Raw genomic sequence first — 25,408 nt, 5'->3', positions numbered from 1 at the left:
CTCCCGGCCATGGCCCCCGACTCACAGAGAGGCGGACACCATGGTAGCTTCACCTTGACTTTTTTATTTGCGTTTTTAAAAAACAATTAAATTAGAATACAAATATTAGAAAACAGCGGCCCTCAGCTGCCGGTGCAGACGGAGGGGGGTGCCAAACTGCGCAACCGAGTTTATACAGCAAAACTGAATTTGCCCTCGACCAGATTTACGTCCCTTTCTTCTCTAGACCTGAAATGATATTGCTTCCTGACTAGGAGAGTTCTGTTCATACAAAGAAAAATTATTCTGGGGTCTGAGGGTGAGGGGTGTAGGGAAGAATAAAAGCAAAAAAGAACAGCGGGCACAGGCGGTCTTGGAGAACCAGGTGCGGCCTCCAGGGGACAAGGGTGTTGGGTGGGGGGCTGGGCACCCAGTGGAGGCGTCTGGGGCCGCTGCGGGAGCCCCCATGGTCGCTGGACCACCCCCCAAGGCTGGGAGCCACTGGGGGGCGGGTGGGGCCGGGCGGGGAGCTGACGCCCAGTCCTGTTGGAAGACCAGAGTGAGACTCCCAGGGGAGGGGCGAGCCGGGGAGGCCTTGTACCCGTCGGAAAACCCAAGAGCAAGAAGAGGGGGGAGGAACCACCCCAAATGGAGAGGCCAGGCAGGTCCGTGCCACCCCTCCGAAGTGGCAGCCCCCACCCCGAGGCGGCGGCGTCCGTGGACACCTGCGCTGTTCCCTAGGGAAGTTAACCTGAATTGGAGTTACCGAGGTAGCTGGCTAGAAAACTGAGACCCACCCCCCCACCACGCCACACGGTGCCGCGCCCTGGGGCCCCCGCCTGCTGCCAGGGGGGTGGGGGTGGGGGGGCCCTGGCCACATGCCGAGTCTTCAAAATACCAAGTTATTGCACTTTCAAAAAATACAACACATCTGTGGCTAAACCCTCCCTGGCCCCCCACGTCCCCCCATTGCCCACCCCTGCCCCCCCAAGGCCCCACCCCAACCCCCACCCACTCCATGGCTTCTTGGCTAAGAGGCTCCCTGCTCTGGGCTCTCGTGAGAGCACGTTAGCAGGGAGAGAGAAAGCAAAGGAACAGATGAATGTCAAGAGTTGTGGCCACCGCTGCCACCGCTGCCAGGGAGAGGGCCACTTGGCTGCTGGTCCTCCCTGAACTCCCATCACCCGGTCCCTTGCACCAGCTGGAATGGTCGTCGGGGGTCAAGGCGTCCTGGGCCTCCCCCCAACCCTCCCCAGGGTCGGCTCCGACTTTGGGCTCCGACACCGGCCGGGGAAGCGGCTGTGTGGGTGGCTTGCCTTGTTTTTCAGTTTGCTTTTTGTTTTTTCTTTTTTTATACTTTTTTTTTTTTTGTCATTTTCCTTTTTTTAAATCCTCTGATGGGAGAGTCCAGAGGTACAGGTGCCAGGAGCCAGGGAAAGGGGTGGAAAAAACAAAATGAACAACAATGAAAAGAAAAGAAAAAAATCACTCCTCCCTCTGTGCCCAAGGCCCGCCTGTGCCCCTCCAAGTGGTGAGCACCAGGAAAGTCGAGTGTCCGGCTGGCGCAGCAGCGGCCAGCAGTCAGCAGGCCGACACCAGACCCTTTTGGAAGGGGCAGCGGCGCTTTGGCCGGGGGCCCTCCTCGTCCTCGTCCTCCTCATCCTCCTCTTCTTCCTCTTCCTCCTCCGAGGACGATGAGCTGTCCAGCGTTAGGTCCACCACATCAGCTCCCGGCTTCCCGTTCTCCACGCTGCCCACTGGGCCGCCTCCGCTGCCTGCACCCCCAAGCATGCTGCCGCCCCCGCCGTTGACGCTGGGGGTAGAGAGGAGCCCATTGGCGTCCGAGGTGCCTGCAGGGGAGAGGGGACAGATGCTCTGGGGGGCTGCCAACCTGCAGAGCAGGGGAATCGAGGCCGGAGAGGGGCAGGGGCAGCCTGGCCGTGTGGCCCACTTTGGAGGACAGGGCGAGGGGCCTGATGGCCCCAGGCCCCTTGCATTCTGGATGGGGCTGGCACTTGGACCGCCTCTGACCGCTCACTGACCGCCTTGGATGCCCCTCTCTAGAGGGACTGACTCCACAGTCCTGTTTCAGATAAACAAGCGGCAGGGCGGGAGACAAGCCCCAGGAAGAGGTGGGTGGCCTCACCGAGCACGAGGATGGGGCACTGGGGGCTGCAGCTGCGCTCCTTCTCGGCACGAATTGGGCACCACGAGCCATCCACCAGGTACTCAATCTCGTCCGCGTCCTCGCATTCACTCAGGATCTTGGAGAGGAGCCTAGGGGTAGGAAGAGGGGTGCTGACTCCAGGGTTGCACTGTGCTCCCCAGGAGCCACCTCCTTCTCCAGAACAGTGCTTCAGGGCATGATGCTAAAGAGAAGCCAGAGGCTCTGGTGTGTGCCTTGCTCCTGGCCTGGGCACTTGGCCCCTCCCGAGACCCTTGTAGCTGCTGCAGAGGGTGGGCCCTGGGCCTGCCTCACCCTGAAGGCAGGGAGATCCAGGCCAGAAAGCAGCAGGGGTAAGCACCCAGCACTGGCCACGGCTGGTGGCCTGAGGTTCTGCGAGGGCCGCACATAGTGAGACCTCCAGTCAGCACCCACCCCACCCCCCGCCGCCGACTCCCATGGCAAGATGACTGGAGGAGCTGCTCTGGAGCATGAGGCCTGCGGAAGCCACAGGAGGGGCCCCTACCTGGCCCCCACCCTCCCATCCTGACACTGTGCTGCCTGCGTTTACAGATGAGGAACCTGGGGCTCAGAAAGGAGGCACACGGGGCTCAAAGGCCCTGAGAGGCTCTGGGCTCACCGGAGAGCAGGAGGGGCCCAGGTCACTTGCAGCCAGCAGCACCCCTCTGTGGGTGCTTCCCACAGGCGCTGCTCCTAATGGACCGCCAGCAAGTCTTACTTTATAGCTAGAGATGCAGAGGCCGGGGGGTAGGGTGGGGGAGTGAGTCCCCCTAGGTATGAGGCCATGTGACGGCAGGCCTGAATTCTGGTCCTGCCACAGCTGCTCCTGGGCCTCGGTCTCCCCGCCTGCATGGAGAGGCGGGCCCAGCACCCACCCTTTACAGCAGCTACAAGGGTCTGGGGAGGGGCCGGGAGCAGGGCACACCTACCAGAGCCCTCAGTGTTTGTTCAACGTCCACACTGCACCTGCCTAGAGGTGGCTTTGATCCCCTCTGTTACGATCACACAGGAGGGAGGCCTTGTCTAGGACACCCTCTGTGGCTGAAGGGACCTCTCCAAACCCCATCACTCCCTGGTCACCACAGTATGAGCACAGCTCTGGCTGCCATGCATGTCACACCTAGAAAACTCCTACTCACCCTCCAAAGCCCTACTCTATGCTCCTCTTCTCCTCTAAGCAGAGCATAAGTAACAGTGTCTGTGTCTGGCTCAGTCCTCCCATCCCACATGCCCACAGGGGAGTTCCCTGAAGGATGGAGTTATTTGGGGGCCCCCTAAATCACCCAGCTAAGGGCCAGAAACAAAACAGCAGAGCCTTGAGGAAGAACTGTATGACTCAAGGACCCTTCCTCCAAGAAGCTTCCCTGGCTACACTCAGGCCCTGCAGGCTGATGGAATTGCAGTCTGTGTGGGACACCATCACACTACCCAGCCCTAGGCCTGTGTGTCCCTAGAGCTGTCAGAGTTACCAGCACTTGGGCCCAAGCGACCTGCTCCAGGCCTGTGGGGGGAGGTGGGCCCAGGCTGCACAGCTGCCAGGCTGGGAACAGAGCTGCCATTCAGGCCCAGCCTGGTGCCCGGCCCCGGGGGCCTCATCACCCCACCCCAGGCTGGACACTGTGGGAGTGGCAGCTTGGTCCCTGCTGGGAGGGGACCCAGGCTCACAGTTGGCCTGACTGGACTTGCTTCTTCAAGTCCTTGCCTGGCCCCCTGGGAGCTGGGGGCCTGGGCTGTGGGACGCCCCTCCTGAGACTCAGTCTCCTCATCTGTAAGGTGGGGATGATCAAAGCCCATCTCCCTGAGCAGTTGAGAGGGAGGGCTCCCAAGACATCTAATGCAGTGAGTGGACTGAGACAAGTGTCTGATGGTGAGGACCAGCAACATGCGGCCACTGCAGGTCAGGGCTACCCCATTCCTCACAGCATTGGCCCCAGCTGCACCTCGACCATCGGGTGTGGGTGGGACGGTCATGCAGTCAGCTGTCCAGAGCTTCCCCATGGCCCCTCCTTCCTGGGCCACCCAGTCCCCACCCCCACCAGCCCCAGCTCTGGGGTCAGAAGTGGGTGTGGCCAGTGCCTGGCAGGAGCCTGGCAGTCAGGTGCTGGGCTTCTGGAAACTTAAGCCCAGAGTGAAGTTTCCCTTTGGGGAGAATGGCCTCGTTCCCCATGTTCCCCTCGGTGTGGGGAGGGCCTGCTGGCTAGGCTCAGGGGACAGTCTGAGCGCACACTGCTGCCCCCTAGGAAAGGGACAACAGAACTGGGCAGAGTGCCGGGGAGACGTGTGTCCGCCTCCTTCTTCCACATGAAAGATGCGACTAAGCCTCTGTTGAGCACTGCTGGAGAAGCCGCTCCCCAAGCTGTGCAGGTTCCCGGGGGAAGAAACAGGCTCAGAAAATGCAAGGTCACGGGGGAGCAACAGCAGACCTTGTGGGTCTGGAGCCCCTCTTCTGAACCCAAAGCTACGCTATCGCCAAGCAGACAGCAAAGACCCTGACAGATCCTCCAGGGCTGACATTGGCCTCTCTTCCTAGCCCAGGGCCATCGGAGCTGCCACAGGACGCGAGGCTCCGGGAGGGACCATGAAGGCCTCAGGGGCCACAGGGCACCGCTCCTCTTTCCAAAGGCCCAGGGAGGCAAGGGGTCCCCATGCCCCTGGGACTCACCCGTCGATGATGAGCTGGTCATAAGGGGCTGGCTTGTCACACACCGGGCACATCCAGGTGGGCTTCTTCTCGTTCATCTGGAGGTAGAAGACTGCGTCAAAGCACTGCAGATGCGCGCAGGTCTCCGCACGGCAGGGCACTGACAGCCGCATCTTCACCAGCTGTGGGGGCAGAGGGATGGGTGTGAGCAGCCGCCCAGCCAGTGCCACCCATCACTGGCTGCCCCTATGACCTCATGCGCTGACTCACCGGGCAGATGAGGGAGACCCGCACGCCCGTGGTGGCGATCTCACTGTCAGGGTCCAGCCGCAGCTTCTCTTTGACTGTGGGAAGGGGTGACCGATGTCAGTGGGGAGGAACAGGGGTGCCTGCAGGCCCAAGGCTGAGCAGCAGGTTCCCTCGGCACACAGAGATGCTCGGGAGGGCAGCAGCTAACAGCTCAGTGGCCCACTTCAGAGGGTCCACATGGCAAGTCCATCACACCCATCTCCCCCAGTGACGGGACACATGTCTGAGCTCCAGGGCCCAGGACTATGAGGAGCAGCTAATGTTAAAGAGCCCTGGGCAGTGGCCGCTCATTTCTGACAACAATCTGAGTGCACAGAAGGGAGCCCCCTGACAAGCCTACCCTTTCTGGAAAGACCCAGAGGAGCTGACAAAGGTCACCTGCCGTGACTGTTCCTTCTGATAAAAATTAAGGCCTCCAAGAGCTGGGAAGCCCCAAGGCCAGGAGCACCCTCTGGGGGCCCTCTGGGGGCTCACAGGAGCGAGCCCATGAGATAGCTCCCTTGCACCACTCAAGCCTGCTTCTCTCACAAATCAGAAGACAGTGGGTGCCAACAACAAAGCTACCTGACTATGAGTACACGAGGTGTAAAGGGAAAAAAGCCTGGAAGGAAATGGCGCACTGCAGCCCTGGGGATGGGCCTGCAGGGGGCGCAGGGAGCTGGAGGACTGCGCCTAGGCCCGCACAGTGGAGGGCACTCTGCTCTTCCCTCCTCTGCACATGGACTGTGCCCCCGCCTCCTCCTCCCATATGGGGCTGAGGGCAGCCGGCCAGTTTGTCCCCTACCCTGGAGTGCCCTGCTGTTCTCAGCCACCCTGTGGCCCCTCTCTCTGGCTGAGAAGTACTAACGAAGGATAGACCCTGAGGCCGGGGCCCCTCAAAAAGACCCAGAGCAGCTGAGAATGGATCCAGCACACACCACGCTTCACAGCAAGGCCCTGGTCCTCCTCCACATGACAGAGGGAGGGCGCGTGCAGCAGGAGGGGTTCCGGTGAGACACACAACAGGACTTCCACGCTGCGAGCAGAGAGGAAGCTCGGCTGCCCGAGTAGGCAGTCAGCTGTCCCACACACCATGACGCCACACTGCTGCTCCTCCTGGCCGTTCAGTGAGGAGTCAACCTGGGGCCTATGCCCCCTGGGGCCCACAGTGCCTGGATGACCCTGTCCAGCCCCACACCAAGCCCAAGGTGGGGAGCCCACCTCCTCTGGTCAAGTTGGCCATTGCCCCCACAGGGAAACAGAGAGGTGGGGGTAGGGTTGAAGAAAGGGCCCTTTGAAGAAAATGACGGGGGCAGGCTGAGGCCCTGGGGTCACAGAGCCCTAACTCTGCCACGCTGGCCTCAGTGTCTCCACTGGTCAGACTGGGACATGGCCAGGCCCTGCTGCCCAGATCTGCATGAGGATGGAGTCGGAAGCCAGCCCACCAGGGCCTCCAGGTGACCAGGGAGGAAATTCCCAAGCCACTGCCATACAGGGCAGCCCCAGAGTAGGATGCAGGAAGGTTCTATCTGCCCATCTAAGCTATCATTTTGGGCTTTTAATGCTCTATGTATCCCCATTCCCTTTAACTGGTTTAGAAAAAAAAAAAAAAAAAAAAAACAACCCAAACTGAATGGTCTCGGCATTCCTGTTCAGACCTTTATCTTCAGCCCCTGAGCGCTGACCCCGTGCACCCTGTCTCTGCATATCAGCCCAGAAGCACCTGCCTGGACCAATGATCACAAGGGTCCTCCCCTCCCCCACAAGCCCTCCAAGGCCCCTTACCCCATGGACCTCGGTGGCCCTCACCCTGCCTCTCTGTGCCCACTCACTGAGCTCTGGCCTGTCCCTCCTCAGAGCCTCTGCACTGATGGTTCCCGGTCTGGCTCCCCACTTCCTTCTGCACTCTCTAGAGACCTCCCAGAGAGCCCCAACCCCAGGGTGACAGCTGGACCCTGGGAAGTCCAGGTTCCTCCATGGAGGGCCCGCCCACAGCAACAAGCCCCAGCAGATTTGGGGGTCAGCACCAGGGACCGAGGGGAGCCCCACCCAGCAGTGCCAAAAGCCCCAGGGCTCACCCAGCGCCTTGCACAGCTCCGGGTGCTTGACCCCGATGGTCTTCAACCTCTGCAGCAGCTCCGAGGAGGTCAGCTGCCGCACCAAGTACAAGGCCACGGAATAACTCTGGGGGTGGCGGGGCGGGAAGGGGTGGTTTAGTCAGGGCCAGGCTGCGGGGGCAGGCTGGGTAGAGGCGCTTGGGCAGAGGCAGGCGGGTCCGGCCACTCACCTTGCCGTAGTTGCCCCAGGTGACAGTGATGCGGTTGGTGGCCGAGGACAGGTACATGAGGTGGGTGAGGTTGATGGGGCGGCAAGGCCTCTTGGGCTCCACTCCAGGCTTGTTTGAGGGGTAGTAGCCCTGGGGGCAGATGCGCCGGCTGCGACCACCTCTAGGTGCTGTGCCCCCCGCCCCCCAGCACTTGGCCCCACCCCACAGCAGACCCGGCTGCTGGGCATCCACTCACCGGCACCGAGCAGTAGCTGTGGTTGACCTTCACGGCGATGTTGGGTGGGTACTGGTCTTCCTGAGGGCTGCTGGTGTCTGAATAGCAGATTCTGCAAGGACAATGAGGACCATGGGGTCATGAGCACCGTGGGCAGGGGTGGGCCCGCTGGGAGAGGTGGGGAGGACAGATGGGGGCCTAGGGGAAGACGACATGACCTGTGTCTGGTCTGGCCTGACGGGGGATCTCAATGCTAGACTGTACAGGTGTGGGGAGGTCCTCAGGGACCCAGTGTCTGGCCCGAGTGGGCAGCAGCAGCATGCCGGTGCATCCAGGGACAAGGCCAGAGAGCAGAAAGGGAGGATCAGGTGGAGGCGGAGGCAGTCTGAGAGGGTCCTGGAGTGGGGCGAGGCACGGCTTCAGCCATCCAGGATGGCAAGGGGAAGGTGGGCAAGGGTCGTGTCCCCACCCGCCCGTGACCAGGCACACCTGGGCTTACCTTAGGACAACCTGCACGGCCTTGACCCCAGGCTGCAGTTCTCTGTGTGGGGAGCAGAGGAGGGTCAGTGAGAGGGCCTGTGCCCAGCAGCCAGTTTGAGCCTTCGCCAGGGACCAGCCAGGTGGACTAACCCGCGACCTCCCACGGCAACCAAAGGCCTCAGGGCACTGCCTAGAACATTCTCCCCCACCATCTACTTGCTGGTGACTTGGGCAAATGATCTCTCTCTGGAGAATGGGGGCCAGGGTAGATGGTAAGAGGGCTAGTGGGTGTGGGCCCTGTGCCTACCGGGCGGCTGCCCTGGTGGTGACTTGTCCCAGTTGGAAACTGAAGGCCTCGAGGGGCAGAGTCAGAGCCTGGGACCAGCCTGCCTCCCTTGTCTGCTCACCCAGGGTGGTCCTGTCCCCAGGGGACACAGGTGGTCACCACTGGGGGACTCCTGGTCTTAAGGAGGTGGGGGCAGGATGTTGCCCCACACCCCACAAAGAACGACCCCATCCTGGATGCTGGGAGCAGTGAGGGGGACCTTGTGAAAGGGGGATGACTGGCCCACCTGGGGCCTGTGGGTCAAAGGTGCTGAGAACGTGTGGTGGGGGCCACCCTTCCTGGTGAAGGCTCCCCGGGCTGCCTGGTGGCGGGCACAGCGCACCTGGAGTTCCGGATCAGCTCCACCTGTCTGGGGGTCAAGGCGAAGATGCAGGGGCTCTCCTGAAGCTTCTCGTTATTCTGTGGAACTGACAACAAATGTGGGGTCAGGGTCAGGCCTGGGCCCTTGCAAGGGTGCCAACCACCATCATCCCTCTAGGCCTGACGCTGTTCAGACTGGGCCCACCCAGGTGGGATAGATGCAGGGCCCACCGGGGATGGTGGGGGGTTGGATCCTGCCCCTTCCTGGGGCCATTCATCACAGCCTATGGTCCAGGGAACACTCACATCCCCCATGTACCCCACTGAGGGCCTCTTGGGGAGTAGCAGGCTCTACAGCCCCTCTGTTCAAGAGGGCTGAGAACTGGACTTCCCTGGTGGTCCAGTGATTGAGAATCCACCTGCCAATGCAGAGGCCCAGGTTCCATCCCTGGTCAGGGAACTGGATCCCACAGGCTGCAACTTAAGAGTTCACACACTACAACTAAAGTTCCCACTTCACAACTAAGGCCTGGCATAGCCCGATAAATAAATAAATAAATGTGTGTGTTTTTAAATGAAATGGGTTTAGGAGGCAAAAAAAAAAAATGAAAAGGATTTTAAAATGAAAGCTGTATGCTTCCTCCACAAGAGGCTAGAAAAAAAAAGCACAAACTAAAAGCCAAAGCCATTAGAAGGAAGGAAACTAAAGATAAAGATGAAAGTCGATGAACTAGAAAGCCAACAACAGAGAAAACCAACAAAGCCAAAGTTCTTTGATAAACACTGAGCTAGACTGAACAGTAAGACTGTGAGAATACAAACTGTCAGGAACGAGAGATGACAACAGTAGAGACCCTAGGGCCTTTGACCAGGGTGGGCGGGGGGAGCAGGAGAGGGGGCTGTAACTTCACACCATTAAATTCAACAATGTAGAGGGTACGAACAAACTCTTCCAAACACACAGATTATCAAGACTAGCATCGAAACATACAGAAAGTGTGAAAAGCTTTTTATCAGTTAAAATAAAAAAACGAACTCATGATTCCATCAGATGTTTAAGGAAGAAGTCATATGAACTACATATAAACTCTTCCAGGGAATTCCCTGGTGGCCTAGTGGTTATGATTCCAGGCTTTCATTACTGGGGCCGGGGTTCAAACCCTGGTTGGGGAACTGAGATTCCGCAAGCCTCTCAGCAAGGTCATAAATAAAACAGACAAACTCTTTCAGAAAGTAAAGGAGGAAGGATACTTCTTGACTCATTTTAATGAGGCCAACATAACCCTGCTTCCAAAACCTGATAGACTGCATAAAGAAAGGAAAAACCCAGTTGAGTATCTGTCCTGAATGTAAAATATCTTTAACAAAACACGAGCAAACAGCCAGGCCCCTGGGATACGGCCCAGGAATGCAAGGTTGGTTTAAAAACCTCTACTCAGGGGCCTGCCTGTGGTGCACGGGTTGAGGAGCTGCACTTCCACTGCGGGTGGCTCAGGTCTGATCCCTGGTCAGGACACTAAGATCTGGCATGCCACTCAAGGCATGGCCAGTAAATACACAAACAGATGAAATCTACGAAACCTCTACTTATAATGGCTAAAAATGACAAGGCCAGCCATTCCAAGTGCTGCCAAGGATGTGGAGCAACCAGAACTCTCTGCTGAGGTAACAGGGAACATGGCTGTAACATGAACAACCACCTTGGAAAACTGTTAGCCAATGGCTAATAGAATAAAACATACATCTGGCCCTGTGACCAGCAACCCACTGTTAAAGGTATTTCCCAAATAAGCAGAAGTCAGTCTACAAAAAGACTTGTGCAAGAATGCCTGGCTAATCTATTCCGAGTAGCTCTGAACTGGAAGCAACCCGAGTGACCAGCAATAGGAGAGCACGTGGACAAGCTGTGGTACCTTCATACGATAAAACCTGTAATCCAGTCACCGACGTGAACGGACGTGAAGCCGTACAGCTGAAACAAAGAAGGCAGATGCAGAGATGGCCGTGCTGTGTGTGTTATGTCACCTTCCTGAGGAGGCAAAACTAATCCACGGTGACAGAACTCAGAACGGAGGCGGCCTCTGGGGGCAGCGGGGGTGGGGGGCTGGGGGGGCGACTCAGCAGTGATGGAAATGTTCTGTATTTGGTGGCACTGATGTTACTCAGCACGTGCCTCTGCTACAACTCAAATGACAAGCTAAGTATCTGTGGATTTCACTGTATGGAAACTGGATTTTAAAGTTTAAAAATTTAAAACTACCCTGAGGAGTGGTGATCATTCTGTGACAAATCAAACCATGAAGACACTTTACACCATAAGCTTGTATCAGGATGTTGCATGTCAATCATTCTTCAACTTAAACATAAATTTGAAAAAGCGAGGAAAAAAAACACCCCTCAAAACCAAAAACAAACCAAAAAATCCTCTACACTGAGAAGCCATCTGACTGCAGACTGGAAGGGACTGAAAAGTTTGATAAAAATCGATGAGGCTGGGACTTCCCTAGCAGTCCAGTGGTTAGGGCTCTGCACTTCTGGGGGGCCTGGGTTCAATTCCCGATCCAGGAGCTGGGATCCCACAAGTTGTGTGGCCAGGCCAAAAACACCAACACCACAGACAAGCTGACGAGGCTATGGCTGGTAGGAGTGGCAACCTCTAGGGAGGGCAAGCTGGCACTGTCCACCAAACACCTCAGAAGCAGCCACTGCAGGCGGTGCACACACAAGGGGACCAAGGGCCACTGTCAGACGGGAGGCGCAACGGCTTTTAGCAGCAACAGACGGTAAGGACCTAAACGCCCGCCTGCGTGCTGTGGCCCCACGTGGAGGAACACTAAGCCCCGTGAACACGGTAGGTCCCATCAGGTGTCTCTCTGTGCTCCGATGAGAGGCCAACCCCCAGGAGAGCTTAAGTGGGAAGAGCAGGTGCAGAGCAGCGTGCAGCTCAGGCTGCCAGGTGCGGAACCAAACCCGAGGAGGGGGTCTGCACCACAGCTGCCCCTGGGGAGGGGGCGCCAGAACTGGCTTCGACCACAGCCTTGGTAACAAGCCTTGGGGAGGCAAGGTGTCGGCTCTCTTCCCACGGCAAACCCTTTAGAACACTGGTGGGCAGACTGTCCCTAGAAGGAGCTGGAGTATAAATATTATCGGCTTCATGAGCCACACGGTTTTTGCCTCCACGTCTCCACTCTGCCCTGTACTGCAAAAGCCTGGAGCACACACCTGGAATGGCCAGGGGGCGGCAGGGAGCCCACCCCTGCTTCAGAACCTTCTGAATTCCAAAATTTAAAAAGCAAACAGAATTTGAATGTTAAAGCTGCTGGGGCCCAGAAGCCAGACCTTGCGGGGCCGAGGGATCCCACCCCAGCTTCACTGAGTCCAAGCCCCGTCCCCACCCAAGCTTGGGCATCCCTCATGCCCGGGACCACCAGGACTGGACAGTTACTGGGGGTGCTCAGTGAGCAGTAAGCTGCCAGCTCCTGTCAGCATGGAGGGCTGGTCTCTCCGGTGTCCCTGCTGGGCCCCTGAGAAGGCTGCCTAATTGGAGGGCTGGGCTGCAGAGGCTACCTGCAGATGCGCCCAGACCTGCCCGAAGAGCCCGGGGCAATTATTTATGGGCGGGGAGGAGCCTCAAAGCACCTGAGTTGGGGGTCAAACATACTCCCCCAACCCCACAGAATCTCCTGGGAGGCAAGGGAAGGGCCTGTCCACCAGCCAGCCACGGAGCAGAAATGGAGAGAAAGGTCACTGGCAGCTGGGTCCTGAGTCCATGCAGCAGGGGCAGGTGGCGCTTTCCAGAGCCGTCAGCCCAGACTGGCTGACTCTTACTCCAGGAAGCCAAGTGGCCAGGGGAGGCCAGTTGCCACCTAGGCTGGGACACAGCACAGACGCTGCACCGCTGGCAGAGGGCGGGCGTCCCCCAAGCCCAGGCCTCTGCCATCTACCTCCAGGGGCGCCCCACCCTCCCAATTGTTCAAGGCCAAGATTCCACGACCCTCGCCCCCACCTCCAATCTTGGCTCCTCCTGACCAATTCTGTTGGCGCAGGCTTCCAGAGGCGCCCCTTCCCCATCGGGGCTCATCTGATCAACGTGCATACCTCTCCTGGCTCCCCCCAGCTCAGGGGTCAGGGGCAGTGATGGGGGCGGGGCTCTGTCCCCAGCCCTGGTGGCCCTGATTCCACCGCAGCCACCCTGGCTGCCTCCTCCTGCTCGCCACCTGCCAAGAACATCCCGCCTCGGGGCCTCTGCACGCGTGCCATCCCCTCTTCCAGAACACTCCTCCCCCGATGATCTACACAGCTCTCATGTCTTTTAAGTCTGTGCAAATGCCACTGGGAGGAAAGCCTTCCCGAGTGGCTTTATTTAAAAACTGCAACCCCCACCCCACCCCAGCCCACCAACAGCTCCGGCAACCCCCACTTCCCTCCCAGCTTCCTTTTTCTCCAAAAGAGAAAGTCTGTCCTGAGAATTAGCAGTATTTCCCCATGTCTTCGGTTCACTGTGGACACTGAACCAAAGTACACACCCACAGGCCTCAGAGCCTCTCCAGGACTAAAGGGAGAACCTTGCCCCAAGGTCCACGGCAGGCAGAGCAACTGAACCAGGGAAACCCTCCCCTGGGACCCTGACAGAGAGCCAGGCAGCCCTGCAAAGCACCGCCAGCAAAGCATATGTAATGGTCTCAGCAGGTACTTGACGTATACTGGGAGGGTGGAGGTAGTGGCGACGGGTAAACCAGCAGCAGGAGCACATGGCACAGAGAGAAGACAGCAGCAGCCGGAACAAGCGCCCGGCTGCTTTGCTGTTAACCTGCTTTTTCTCAGATAAACATATATTTTTACAAAAGTTTAAACAGAAAAAGACTTTAAGAAGTCAATCGGCTGGGACTTCCCTGGTGGTTCAGTGGCTAAGCTCCCAATGCAGGGAGCCAGAGTTTGATCCCTGGTGGGAGAACTAGACCCCACATGCTGGAACTAAAGATCCACTGTGCTGTATCCCTGGGATTTCCCAGGCCAGAATACTGGAGTGGGCTGCCATTCCCTCCTCTAGATCTTCCCAACCCAGGGTTCAAATCCTGGTCTCCTGCATTGCAAGCAGATTCTTTACTGTCTGAGCCACCAGAGAAGTCCCAAGACTTGGCAGAGCCAGATAAATAAATAAATAGAGAGATAAACATACACACATATATACAAAAGAATTCGATTGGCTATGACTGGTCATCTTCCCACTTCCATCTTCAGCTGGCAGGCCCCTGCCCCTGGGCTCCCAAGGTCCCTCCTCCCAGCCAAGGCCTGGCCCCAGTGGTAACAGGATGGCGAGTGCAGTCCCAGAAGAGGTAAAAGAGGTGCCTAGGGCTGGGAGCAGAGCAGGGGGTTCACAATGGAGGGGGCGGGTGGGCACAAGCAGCCCCAATTACAGGCTCTGGGTTCAAACCCCAGCTCCTCCACCTGGGGTGAGCACCCCAACTTCCTGCTGGCGGGATTAGCGGAGGAATGAATGCAGAAGTGGGGGCTCACTGTTCTCCCTGCAGCCTGCGGTTGCTTCTCAGCTCCAAGCCTTTGCTCACACTGCCTGCACCCCCTCCGACCCGTGGATATGGTGGGGACAAGCCAGCCCCAGGCCTTGGAGGATGAGAGAGTGATGAGGAAGAGAGGGAGGTGAGCTTTAGATCAGGCCGTGGAGCAGGGAGGACCATGTTGGGAACAGCACGTGAAAAGGCCCCGGGGCAGGACCAGGCCAGGAGTGCTGGAGGTGGGGAGCAAGTGAGGGCAAGAAGGGGATCTGCAGACAAGCCAGCAGATCAGGAGAATGCTTGGAGCAGAGAAGGAATGGGATCAGCCTGCTGTCTATAAGCTTCCTCTGGTTGTAGCGGCGGGACGGGGGTGGGGGGGGGCAGTTAGCATGTGGAGAAAACAGGAGGGAGGAGGTATGTTGGGCAGGTGAAAACCAGAGCTGTGCAGCAAGTTGGGAGGTGAGGGGATCATGGGCAACGGAGGTGAGCCTCCTCCGGCAGGACTGACGCCTGTGGGCAGGAGGCCTTGTGAGGAAAACCTCCACCTCCACCCAAGGAGCCCTTCATAGGCCGTGTTGGGTGCTCCCCAGGGCAACCATGTGCTGCAGAGCTGGCGGAGACCCTCCCACAACCACGGAGAGGGGAGGCCAAAGCAGCCCAGGGGCTCAGGCCACCTGCCCCTGGAGCTGGGACACAGGACACAGGATGCCTTGTGACCGTCCAGGCTCCCACGGCATGGAATGGCCAAGAATGCCATGGAGGGCCTGTGGGCAGGGTGGGTCCCACACCAGGCTGTGGGGCAGCAGGCAGGTGACTTTGTCTCTCTGCACCTTAGGGGTAGTTTCTGCCTCAGAACAGAGGTAAAATACAGCCCAGAAAACCTGAGAAGCCCTCAGGACACGCCAGCCGGTCCCCCTTACCCCACAAGCCACCCACATCCAGGCCACTCTCCTGCCTCTGGCCTGCGCCACACTGTGCTCCAGTCACAACGGCCTCTATTCACGAGCTCTCTCACCACTGGGCCTCCACCCACCCACCCGCTCATGTCCAGCTTGACTACTACTTATCCCTCAGGTCTGAGTGAGATTGTGACCTCCTCCAGGAAGTCTTCCTGGCAGCTACCTCCCAACAAATGCACAGTACAGGGCTCCTGGTACTGACAACCCCCACTGCTGCTCAGAGCGTTCCTTGCCAGTCAGGGACCCCACTGCCTTGCTTATCAGTTGGGCAATACCAGCCAAAGGGCTTAGACCTTGAATGAGGTACCTACACGGGCTCTACTCAATGGGGCGGGCGCTAGACTGGTGGCTCTCCACCAGAGTCAGCCGACCACCTCCTGGGGCACAAGGAGACCTGGTTGGGCGGGGGGGGGGGGGCTCGATCAACCGGCCAGGCCACCTGAGTGGTCCCACCCCACAAGGCACTGCCCACAGGATGCCGGGAGCCCCGAGGGGCAGTGCAGGGCAAGTCGCACCTCCTTCCTTCTGCCAGCGCATCTCATGACAGCACCTCCTCTCGCCCACGCACTGTGGCCCTGAGGTCTGGCCCTCCCCAGTCAGCCTCTGCTCACTGACAGCCCAAGTGGCCAGGCCTGGGGGGCCCTCAGGTCATCAGGGGGTTAAGAGCCAAGCAGCAGCACTGGTTGTAAGACTGCATTCCCGGCCCCCTGTAAGCGCCTCTGCCTTGGATGCTTGGCCCTGACGGCTGGGCTCCCAGTCCTGAAATGAGGCCCAGAGTCCAGAGTGGTTCAGAGATGGTGCTTCCCCACAGGAGAGCAAGGCAGCCATGGCGCGGGGAGGGCTCAGAGCAGGGAAGCTGGCTGAGCACAGGGATCCAGGGGCCCCTCCTCAGGATGCTGTGTGACCTTGGGCTAGTCTCCTGACCTTTCTGGAAGCCATCCCCATCCCTGCGGAGTGGATCATCTGCCTCCTAAGGTTCTTCCAGCTCCGGGCCCGTGGCTCCATTATTCCCTTCCCCTCCCCCAACCCGAACATTCCTCTGTGCGTGATTTATGTCTCCTGTCGGCCAGGCGCGGGCTCCATCCCGGAGCCGCCGGTGGCTGCTCTAGGGAACAGAACCAGGCTGTTTGGGCCTCTTTTCAGGCAGCAGGTCAGAACCTGGGGTGCGGGAGAAGGGGAAGCTGGCTTGAGCCTCCTGAGGGGGATCCTGGGCTGTGCCAGCCACAGAAGGCACTGTGGGGAGGCACCCAGAATGGCTGGTCCCAGGCCAGAGGGGGCCAGCTGGCTCAGGGCCGGTGTATGTGCTCACTCAATCATGCCTCCCCCTAGGACCGCGGGCAACCCCTGGGGGTCCTGGAGAGTCGGGAGAAGGGTGCATCCTGGGGGAGGGGTAGGGGAATGGGTGGGAGCACAGGCAGGGTGGGGTCGGCCTCTTTGTTCTGAGCAGAGCCGAGTGATTCCTGGTGCAGACAGGGGAGCAGACTCTCCCGGAGATCAGGTGACCGGCGTCCCTGGGGGCTCAGGGCAAAGTGATGCATTGTGGGCCGGGAGTGACTGCACATTTGTGTGCAGGAAGGAAGCCCACGGTCCAGGCCAGGGAGGGAGGCTGCCGCCCCGAGTTCAAAGTCACCTCCAGTCCTGGCCCTGGCCCCTGCCGAGTGCTGAGCCTGCTGCACAGCCTCCCGGTAAAAACCCAGCCTCCCTGTTGCAAAGATGGTGATTGAGTCCTTAGGAAAGAGTCTGAACTGTCAGCTCAATCTTTAGAACAGCGAGCCAGCCAGAGCTGAGGCCCCACAGTCTACAGGGATCGTGCTGGGGGTGTTGGGGAATGAGTTCTGACATCAAGAGAGGCCAGGGCGGGGGGAGCAGAGACAGAGAAACTCAGGGAAGGGCCTTGGGTGCCCAGTGCTGTCACGTCACCCCCATGACAGGTGCGGCTGGGTCAACCTGCCCCCACCTGGGGGCTGGCGAGAAACACCTCCTGATGCCAGACAGAAGGCAGTGGAGAGTACAGCCCTGGGCTGCAGTGCAGGCCTCAGACCCCAGGACCACCATGAGTGGCACCTTCCTTTACCTCTGATCCAACCCCACCCTCCCCAACTCCAAGGGTGGCAGGGAGAAGGAGAGAGGTAGCCGCCAGTCCTCTCCTCCCCTCCCACTCCCAACTAGGGCAGGACAGAGGGGCCAGCAGGTGGGGGCTGGAGTTAAAGCCTGTGGGCAGAGAGGGGGCCCCCCGCCGAGCAAGGCAGGGTGCTGGGTCAGCAGGGTTGGGAGGGACTGAGCCACGTGGCCAGGGGCATGGTGGGCGGGGGCGTGGAGCGGCCATGACCTCTGGCACTGCGTGCTGGGAATGACTCATGACCAGGGCCCACTATGTTGGGTTTCAGGACACACCACCAGGTTAGGCTGGGGTACCTGGAGGCCCCAAGCAAAGGGTGCTAGCAGGGAGCCTCTACAAGCACGGTGGGCTCTGTCTGCATCCCCCACCCTACAGGTGCTTAGAGATATGCTGTGACTGAGTGCGTGGGTGAGGGGGAAGAGGAGGGTGTGGGTGAATAGGAACACTCAGGGACGTGGGAAAACTGGAGGGACCACAAGCACCTCACTGCATTCTACTCGCTCTCTGGAGCCTTGGAGGCCCAGGAAGCTGTGGCTCAGGGGGTAGGGGGCTCAGGGCAGCTTCTGAGGCTGAGTCCAGGCTGACACCCACTCCTAGCCCAGTCATTCGGCTGCATGGAAGCGGTGGGGGCCTATTCACGTGCCACCCTATAGGCCTGACACACAGCGGGTCCTCAGACAACAGATAAAGAAAGGAGAACAAGGTTCTGCGACATCATCTCTTCCACCCGTGGCTGCCCCCACCTCTTGTAGACACACCTACCCACACCCTGATGGCTCGCCTGTGTGGACAGGCCTGATCCTGCTGACCAGGGTCATTCCTACAGGCTGCCTACTAGGAAACAGCCTTCTGCTAGGGGGGCGGGGATGGTGGGACAATCAGGTTGAACCTCAGATCAAACCCCCAGCTCCTTTGCCACCAGGACTAAGAGCAGAGCAGCCACCCCTCCAGGTGGCCCTCAGTGATCCCTGCCTCCCAGTGATCCAGCCTGGTGAAGGCCCTGCCCACAGTGCAGCAGAATTGGTCCCTGTGACCAGTGGGATACGGCGGAAGCAAAAACATGCTACTTCCAAGCTGAAGTTGCAGCGGAGCCCTTCGCTTCCAGTGGGGTCACAAGCTCACACATGTGACCACGTTCACTTTCTCTCTCCGTTTCTGCAGCCCCCTCCCACTGCCCCATCACAGTCAGGGGGAAAACAAGCCACCACTCCACACCATGCTGGGAGAACACTCAATCAGCCCACAGAGACCCATGTGGCAAGAGCTGGTATCTCTAGCCAACAGCTGGTGTCTCAGTCCCATGAATAAGCATGCCACCCCTACCCCAGTCGAGCCTTCAGACTAGGCAGCCCCTGGCAACAGCTGGACCATAACCTCCTGAGCGACTCCAAGCGAAAACAACCCAGCTAGGCCACTCCCAAGCTGTGACCTTCGGAAAGTGAAGTGTCGGCTACTCCAAGCTGTTGGGATCTAGGGTAACTTGTTACACAACTATACCTCACTAATTCAAGGACCCAAGAGTGGGTCCCTGTGACTTCTGGGAGGGGCAAGCCCCCTGCACACAGCCCCTTAGCTCTTGATGCCTCCCCAGAAAACGCTCCTGATTGGCCACTTGGTGGGCCTTGGATGCCGGGAGAACCTGGGAGGCAGGGCCACCCTGGCGGGGGACAGGGACTCACCCAGCTCGGTGGGCTTCAGCAACTCATCCAACATGTTGAAGAAGGGCAGCTTCACCAGGCGCACTTCTGGCTTGAGGGTCTTGGCAGGCAACCGTCCGAGTCCGTTTAAGTACTTCCCGTAGAGCACGGGGTAGTCAATGTTGGGGCCTGTGAGGGGAGTCCTGGGTACCGAGCTGGCCCGCTCATAGGTGGAGTGCATCGTCAGGGGGTCCAGGGGTCGGTGGGGTTGGGGTACAGGCTCTGAGCTCTTCTTGGCGTAGCGTGTCTCATAGAGCTCCTTGATTTTCTTGAACAGCTCGGGGCTACAGTCAAACTGGACCAGCTGGAGGGCCCGCGTGACAAGTTCATGTTTAAGTCCACTCTTACTCCGGCCGACAAAACCCAGGAGCATCTGAAGGTCGGAGACTCGGAAACTCATCACCATGTTCTGGGGAAGAGCAACCACAGACACACATGCTCAGATGGAGATGCTGCCAGGGCGAGGGGCCACCCAGGCCAACTGGGAGGGTGGCAGGGAAGACCAAGCCCCCCAGCCTGGGCTCGGTCCCACCTCCATGCCTGTGCTCACCCTCCCCTGTGAGGCCCCGTCCCAGCTCAGCCCTGCTCCCCTCCTCCAGCCTTTCTCAGCATCACCAACGCAGCAAAATCTTCTCTGACTGCCCCCCACCCCCACCCCGCCACCACACCACGAATGCTTCTGTTTTAGGTCCTCTTTTCCCATCTTCAAGCCTGAAAGCAGTCCCAGGACAGGAGCTGGGAATCTTGCTTCCTGGTCAAGTCTCAGCCATTCCTTAGCTGGGAATACCGATGGCCTCTCTTCGTCAGGGTGGATGGCAGGTCTACCCCATTAGCATGTGGAAAGGGCCAGAGAAGATGCACAGAAGCAGAATGAGTACTCAACCAACGTTGGCAACATCAGCCACAAACACATTTTTCCTTCGGTCCAGAGGACAGTAGCCACCACTTGCTCAGTACAACTCATCTGCCGGGGACTGAGCTGGGTAAGTGATTACGTACTTAATTCTGGTCCTTCAAATACCCCTGCCAGGCTAGGTTGAGCTCCAGTTACAGACAAGATCCAAACCTGACTCTGAACTGGGGTAGCTCCTCCCTACCAGGCTGCCCCTGCTCCGGCTTACTTCAGCTGAGTGCTGCTGAGGCCATCAGAGAATCTGCAGGTCACCCAGGCAGGCGTCCTCCCCTCGGCACCATAGGCCTCGGGACTGGATCGTTCTCTGGGGTGTGGCTGTCCTAGGCATGGCGGGGTATGGAGCAGCATCCCTGGCCCCACCCACTTGATGCCAGGAGCCCCCCCAAATCCCAGTCATGACCACCACAAACGTCCCACAGACATCAGCAAGTGACCCCTAGGGGCAAGATCCCCCCTCAAAAGAGAAGCACAGGGACCCAACAGTCCGAGGTTGTAACTGAGCTGTGGGAAAGCGATGACTGAGGTCTGGTGAGTATCACCTGGTGGTGTCCCTCCAACAAAATCTGATCAAACACAAGAGCACAGTGGACCCTGACACTTTCTGTGGGGCTGATCAGCAGTGGCCTGCCCTCCACGATACTGTGGACTCCCTAATATGTTCCATAAGCAAAGCATCCCAGAAGGATGGGTCAGCTAGGTTTGGGGGCCACCTGTGCCGAGCCCTGAAGCTGGCCTGTGATAAATGAAATGTGGTGGGAAAGAGAAACTTCCAGGGGGGATGAAAAAAAGAAAAAGTACAGGCAACAAGTGTGGACGTGGAAAGCTGCGAGCCCAGGGCAGGACAACAGCCGAAGAAATCAAGAAATCACTTAAAATCAACTAGAAAAAGTCCGCGGTCTGAGGTGGGCAGGACCCCTGCCAGGCTATTTACAGCAGTGGCCTCAAAGCCAGAAGGCGCTGGTGCTTCCTGGGTATCAAAGAGTGAGATGTGCCATGTGACGGCCCCAGGACTCAGGAGCCTGAGGCTCAAGTGCAAGCTCTGCCCCAGGTTCCCAGGGGAGCCTGGGTCCCTGTCAGCCTCACAATTGTGAGGGGGGCCCAGTCCTGCCTGCAAAGCCTTGAAGGGGGAGCCTTTTGCTGCTGCAGGATCTTCTTCCTCCTCCCATGCTGCAGAGGGGGCATGCCCACCCATGCCAAGCTCACTGGCCTTTGCACTCATTAATCTCACCGGGATTGGCGCCCACTATACAGGTGAGAAAACTGAGGCTCCAAGAGGGAAGCAGCTGGTGCCAGGCCTCCCCATGTGTCCACAGCAGAGTTGGCGTTATCTGGACTCCTGAGGCAGTCTACCTCCAGCTCCGAGAAGCCCCTCACTCCCCAGCATGCCCCCTGGGTGGGGGACCCAGTGGTCTGCAGGCCCCCCCAGTCAGAAAACTGCAAACAAAGAGGCTTTGCCTCCCTCAGCCTGACTTTCTACCTTTAACAGAGGAGAAAGGCTTGCAGACAAGATGTTTCTTCTGGAAGAGGCCCAAGGCACTCAAGGGGAGAGGCGAAGTCATGTGGAAGAGCTGACCGCCAGCCATTGAGCCTGAAGCAGGTGGGCCCGGCCTTTAAGAGTCTGACCACGATAGGGCACCTCGCCCTAGGAAGCCCCTGCCCCCACCTGCCCCTTCCACCAGGTTGGGGACATCCGGAAGCCGCCTGTGCACGCGCAGCCTGGGGCACACCTCTTGAGCTGCCATATGTTCAGGACTCGGATTTCTCAGCAGCTGCCACTACCCAGGAGCCTGCCCTTGACACTGGGCGGAGGTGGGGGGAGCAGAATGAGCGGGGCGCAAACATTCAGGAAGAAGTCCCAAGCACTACACAGATCACTTCCTGCCTGGCTTTATCCTGACCCGCCTGCCCCTCAGATCTGTGTTTATAAACAGCGCCAGGCCCGCAACAGCTTCCAGAGCCTCAACTCTAGGCCCCTCAGGAGCCGCATGGAGAAACAGAGGCCTGGATACAACAGCCACACTCAACTGAACAGGGGCTCCTCACTGCAGGAACTCAGAACTCAGCGCATATGGCTACACACCCTCTAGGGGAGTGCCCAGTCCAACCCTTCCCCGCAACCCCTCTCAGGGGCCTCAGGTGAAGAGTCTCAGATTTCCAAGTGTATGAATAAGTCCCCCTTGCTCTCCTCTCAGATCAGCCCATTTTGCATCCCAAAAGATAAGTCTCTGGTTATCACTATGAACGGTTTAAGAAAGTGCCTCAAAGAGGGGGTTATTTCAATGATATGTAAAGCACTCCATGGGGACAGCAAGGTGCTGAAGAAGTAGGAAGGTTCCAGAGGATCAGAGAAGGCTGGGTGGCAGTCCTGAGACCCCCTAGGACAGAGGCTCATGGTTTAGAGAACTTGATAAAGGATCAACCTGATCTAATTGGGGAGGGGGCCCCAGTCATGGAAGGGTCAAGTAGAGTTCATCAGATCATATTTCAAGGCCCTAGATGGTATAATAGTTCAGACCCTATTCTCTGGCTGGAGTGGCAGGCCTGTATCTAGAGCCACAGGCCTACAGTGCCCTGAGGAAGTTAAATTTCAGGGCTCCAGGGGACTTCAGGCCACAGGATGCCACCTTGGGCTGGCAGGGTTCGGACCCCTGCATCTCTAGGGCAACTCTCAATTTCTCAAAACAGAGCGGTGGCCGCGTGTGTGATGCAGGTATAGGTGGAGGGCACTCAGGGGTGAAGGGAGGGTAATACTCAATAATCACAGAACCATGAGGGCTGTATTTCAGATCCCCGTGGGAAGCGAAGGGAGACGGAGGGAGAGGGAGGAGCGAGAGAGAGAAAACATTTACAGGTCAGGACCCCTGGGAGGAGAGATCAGCCGGGGAGGGGGCGGGGCCTGTCTTGCTAGGTCCCTTCCCCACCTCTGAAAGATGAGCGGCCTTGACTAAACTTCTCAGGCAAGAACCTAGCCTAGTCAGGGGCAAGGGTTCTGGAGCCTCACCTTGCAGGGGCATCTGACAGTAGATACTTCCCTGGGAGAGGGATGATCCCAGCTTAGTCCCAAGACGGTTAAAAGGGGCCTCAAGCTAGGAGGAGTAACATCCTTGGGATGTAGAATGTGGACCCCAGACAGCAATACAGGGGAGACAGACTAGGAAGCATTTTAAAGAACCTTGCAATCAACTGGGGACACTCCAAGGATCAACGTAAGAGACCCGCAGAAAGAGCAGGGCCTCAGACGCCAGAGCTGGGCTGTCTAAACAGATCTAAAGAGGAGCTGTGTCGGGAGTGTGGGTCTGAGCAGTAGACTCGTGATGGCGTGAGTATAAGGGAAGCAGCTGGGGTTGGAAACGGGGTCTGATCCTGCGAGTGTGGAGTCTAGGGCTCCCAGGAGCAGAGTTCAAAGCTGCACAAATGCTGTCGGGAGGGGAAAGAGTGACAAGGAACGCAAAACCCAGGACCTGTGACTGAGAAAAAAGAGTTAGGAAGGAGCTGACACCAGGACCAAGGCTCCATCACACCGGGAAGGCAAGCTCAGGAAGGCAAGCTCAGTTAACACCGCGCTCACTCCGGGGTGAGAAGGGTGTCAGGAGGGGGCGGGGCTCTGGGACCAGAGCGGGAGCTGAATAAGGGCTCTAAACCCCAGCCTGGGGTACGGACCCCCAAGAGACACCCTGTGTTTGGGGGCGGTTCAGGATCCCCAGCTCATCACCCAGGATGGTGGAAGTGGTGGCAGAAAAGTCAGAGGACCCTTCCGAGCAGAGAGCCGCCAAGCGCAGCCTGATCAGCTGGGCGAGGAGACTTGAGACCCAGATGCCAGCCCACTATACTATGGGAAGCTGTGAGAGGCAGACACTCCCCCAAGCCAAAGAGCGCCGACCTCGAGGAAGGGACGAGCAGCCCAACCCGTCACGCTGTCCGGGGGGAATGTGCCTCAAGCTGGAGGAGCGGCCCTGTGCCTGCGTTCAGCGCGATCTGGACCCTAGTCGCTCGGGTTGGAGAGGGGAGGACCCAACCTCACGCCTGGGGGGGCCGAACCCCCTGCTCGGAGACTGGGGTGAGGTTTTGGGGGCCCCGCCCCCGGCCTCCCCGCGCCCCGCCCGCAACCGGAGCCCCCAGGCCAGGGACGGGCGAGGGGGCAGGACGCCGAGCCGCAGGCGGGCCGTGCCGTGGAGCCCCGAGCGGAAGGCACAGACCTCGGGCTGCCGCCCGACCCCCGACCCCCGCCCGTCCTGGCCGGCGCCGCCGCCGCTCACTCACTTTGGCCTCCACCAGTTCCGCCGCCATCTTGGCCACCAGCGTCCCCCGCGCCGGGAGCCCCCAGCCGTCGCGTCACGTGATCGCCTTCCATTCGCGGGCGGGGCCCGCGCCGCGGCCAATTATCACCCTCGCGCCCTCCTCCCTCTGGCGCGCGCGACCGCGCACTGCGCAAGCGCGCGCGGCCACCGCCCGGGCCTCGGGCCAATCAGGGCTGCCCGACTACGCACCCCTCCCCTCCCCGTTTCACTCACTGTGACCACGCCCACCCCTGGCCGTGTCTGGTTTCTTAAAGGGATACAAGGGAGGCACAGGTTGGGGCGGGTACTGGGTCCTGTCTGACGAGAGTAGACAGTTGAGGCGACAACAATGCAGCCAGGTGTCGCGGTCCCCTGCGCGAGGCAGCCTCCAGGTGCGTGGCCGGACTCCTAGCTGCCTGGGGGGAGGAAATGGTTGGCCCGCGCAGCGGCCGCCAGTGCGTGCAGTGAGGCGCCTTGGAGCGCAGCGCGGTTCATTCTCAGCAGGCCGGGAGCCCCACGCGCTGTACATCCGGGTCCTGGGGTGGCTGAGAGGGCGAGGGCGCCACACCCCCTTGGTGCGCCGCCGGCGGAGAAATGCTGTACCCTCTACCCAATTCCCGCGGTGCAGGTGACCACCCTTCCGCCCACTTCCGCCTCTCCACCCACGGTAAACCTTTGGAATCCGCGTTAATCGGAAATTTACCAGCTTTAGAGCTCTCCGTGGCTCCCCAGTGTCGGTGAGCTGCTAAGCCCAAACTTTCTTGTGTCAAAGAAAGCAAGAAGATAAAAACGTATTTCGGGGCCCATCCCTTGAGAAAATGAAGCGCGCCAAATGACTGTTATCAAGTTACTAATTTTTATATAAAAATGCAAAAATATCCATGATGAAGAAAATAATAAAATTTAAGAGGGTATCAGTTCAGCGCTCAGTCGTGTCTGACTCTTTGCGACCTCATGAATCGCAGCACGCCAGGCCTCCGTGTTCATCACCAACTCTCTGTCGTCCCCTTTTCCTCCTGCCCCCAATCCCTCCCAGCATCAGGGTCTTTTCCAATGAGTCAGCTCTTCGTATGAGATGGCCAAAGTATTGGTGTTTCAGCTTCAGCATCACTCCTTCCAAAGAACACCCAGAACTGATCTCCTTTAGAATGGACTGGTTGGATCGCCTTGCAGTCCAAGGGACTCTCAAGAGTTCTCTAACACCACAGTT

General features: G+C 58.8%; 1 protein-coding gene across 1 annotated transcript; it reads right to left on the bottom strand.

The window, feature by feature from the left end:
* Positions 1 to 1,312: 1,312 nt before the first annotated feature.
* Positions 1,313 to 24,292, bottom strand: PIAS4 (protein inhibitor of activated STAT 4). Its single transcript, XM_040241969.1, has 11 exons — positions 24,182 to 24,292; positions 18,991 to 19,417; positions 8,743 to 8,827; positions 8,094 to 8,135; positions 7,616 to 7,706; positions 7,381 to 7,509; positions 7,172 to 7,277; positions 5,076 to 5,149; positions 4,827 to 4,987; positions 2,126 to 2,256; positions 1,313 to 1,829 (listed from the first exon to the last, which is right to left on the bottom strand). The coding sequence occupies exons 1-11, from the start codon at positions 24,206 to 24,208 to the stop codon at positions 1,561 to 1,563; spliced, it is 1,542 nt and encodes a 513-aa protein (XP_040097903.1). The 5' UTR covers positions 24,209 to 24,292; the 3' UTR covers positions 1,313 to 1,560.
* Between the last annotated feature and the right edge of the window lie 1,116 nt (positions 24,293 to 25,408).

This window comes from Oryx dammah, unplaced genomic scaffold (assembly GCF_014754425.2).
Source record: "Oryx dammah isolate SB20612 unplaced genomic scaffold, SCBI_Odam_1.1 HiC_scaffold_5, whole genome shotgun sequence".
Lineage (NCBI taxonomy): Eukaryota > Metazoa > Chordata > Mammalia > Artiodactyla > Bovidae > Oryx > Oryx dammah.
Note: the sequence above shows the minus strand (reverse complement) of the source record. Positions and strands in the feature narration are given on the sequence as shown.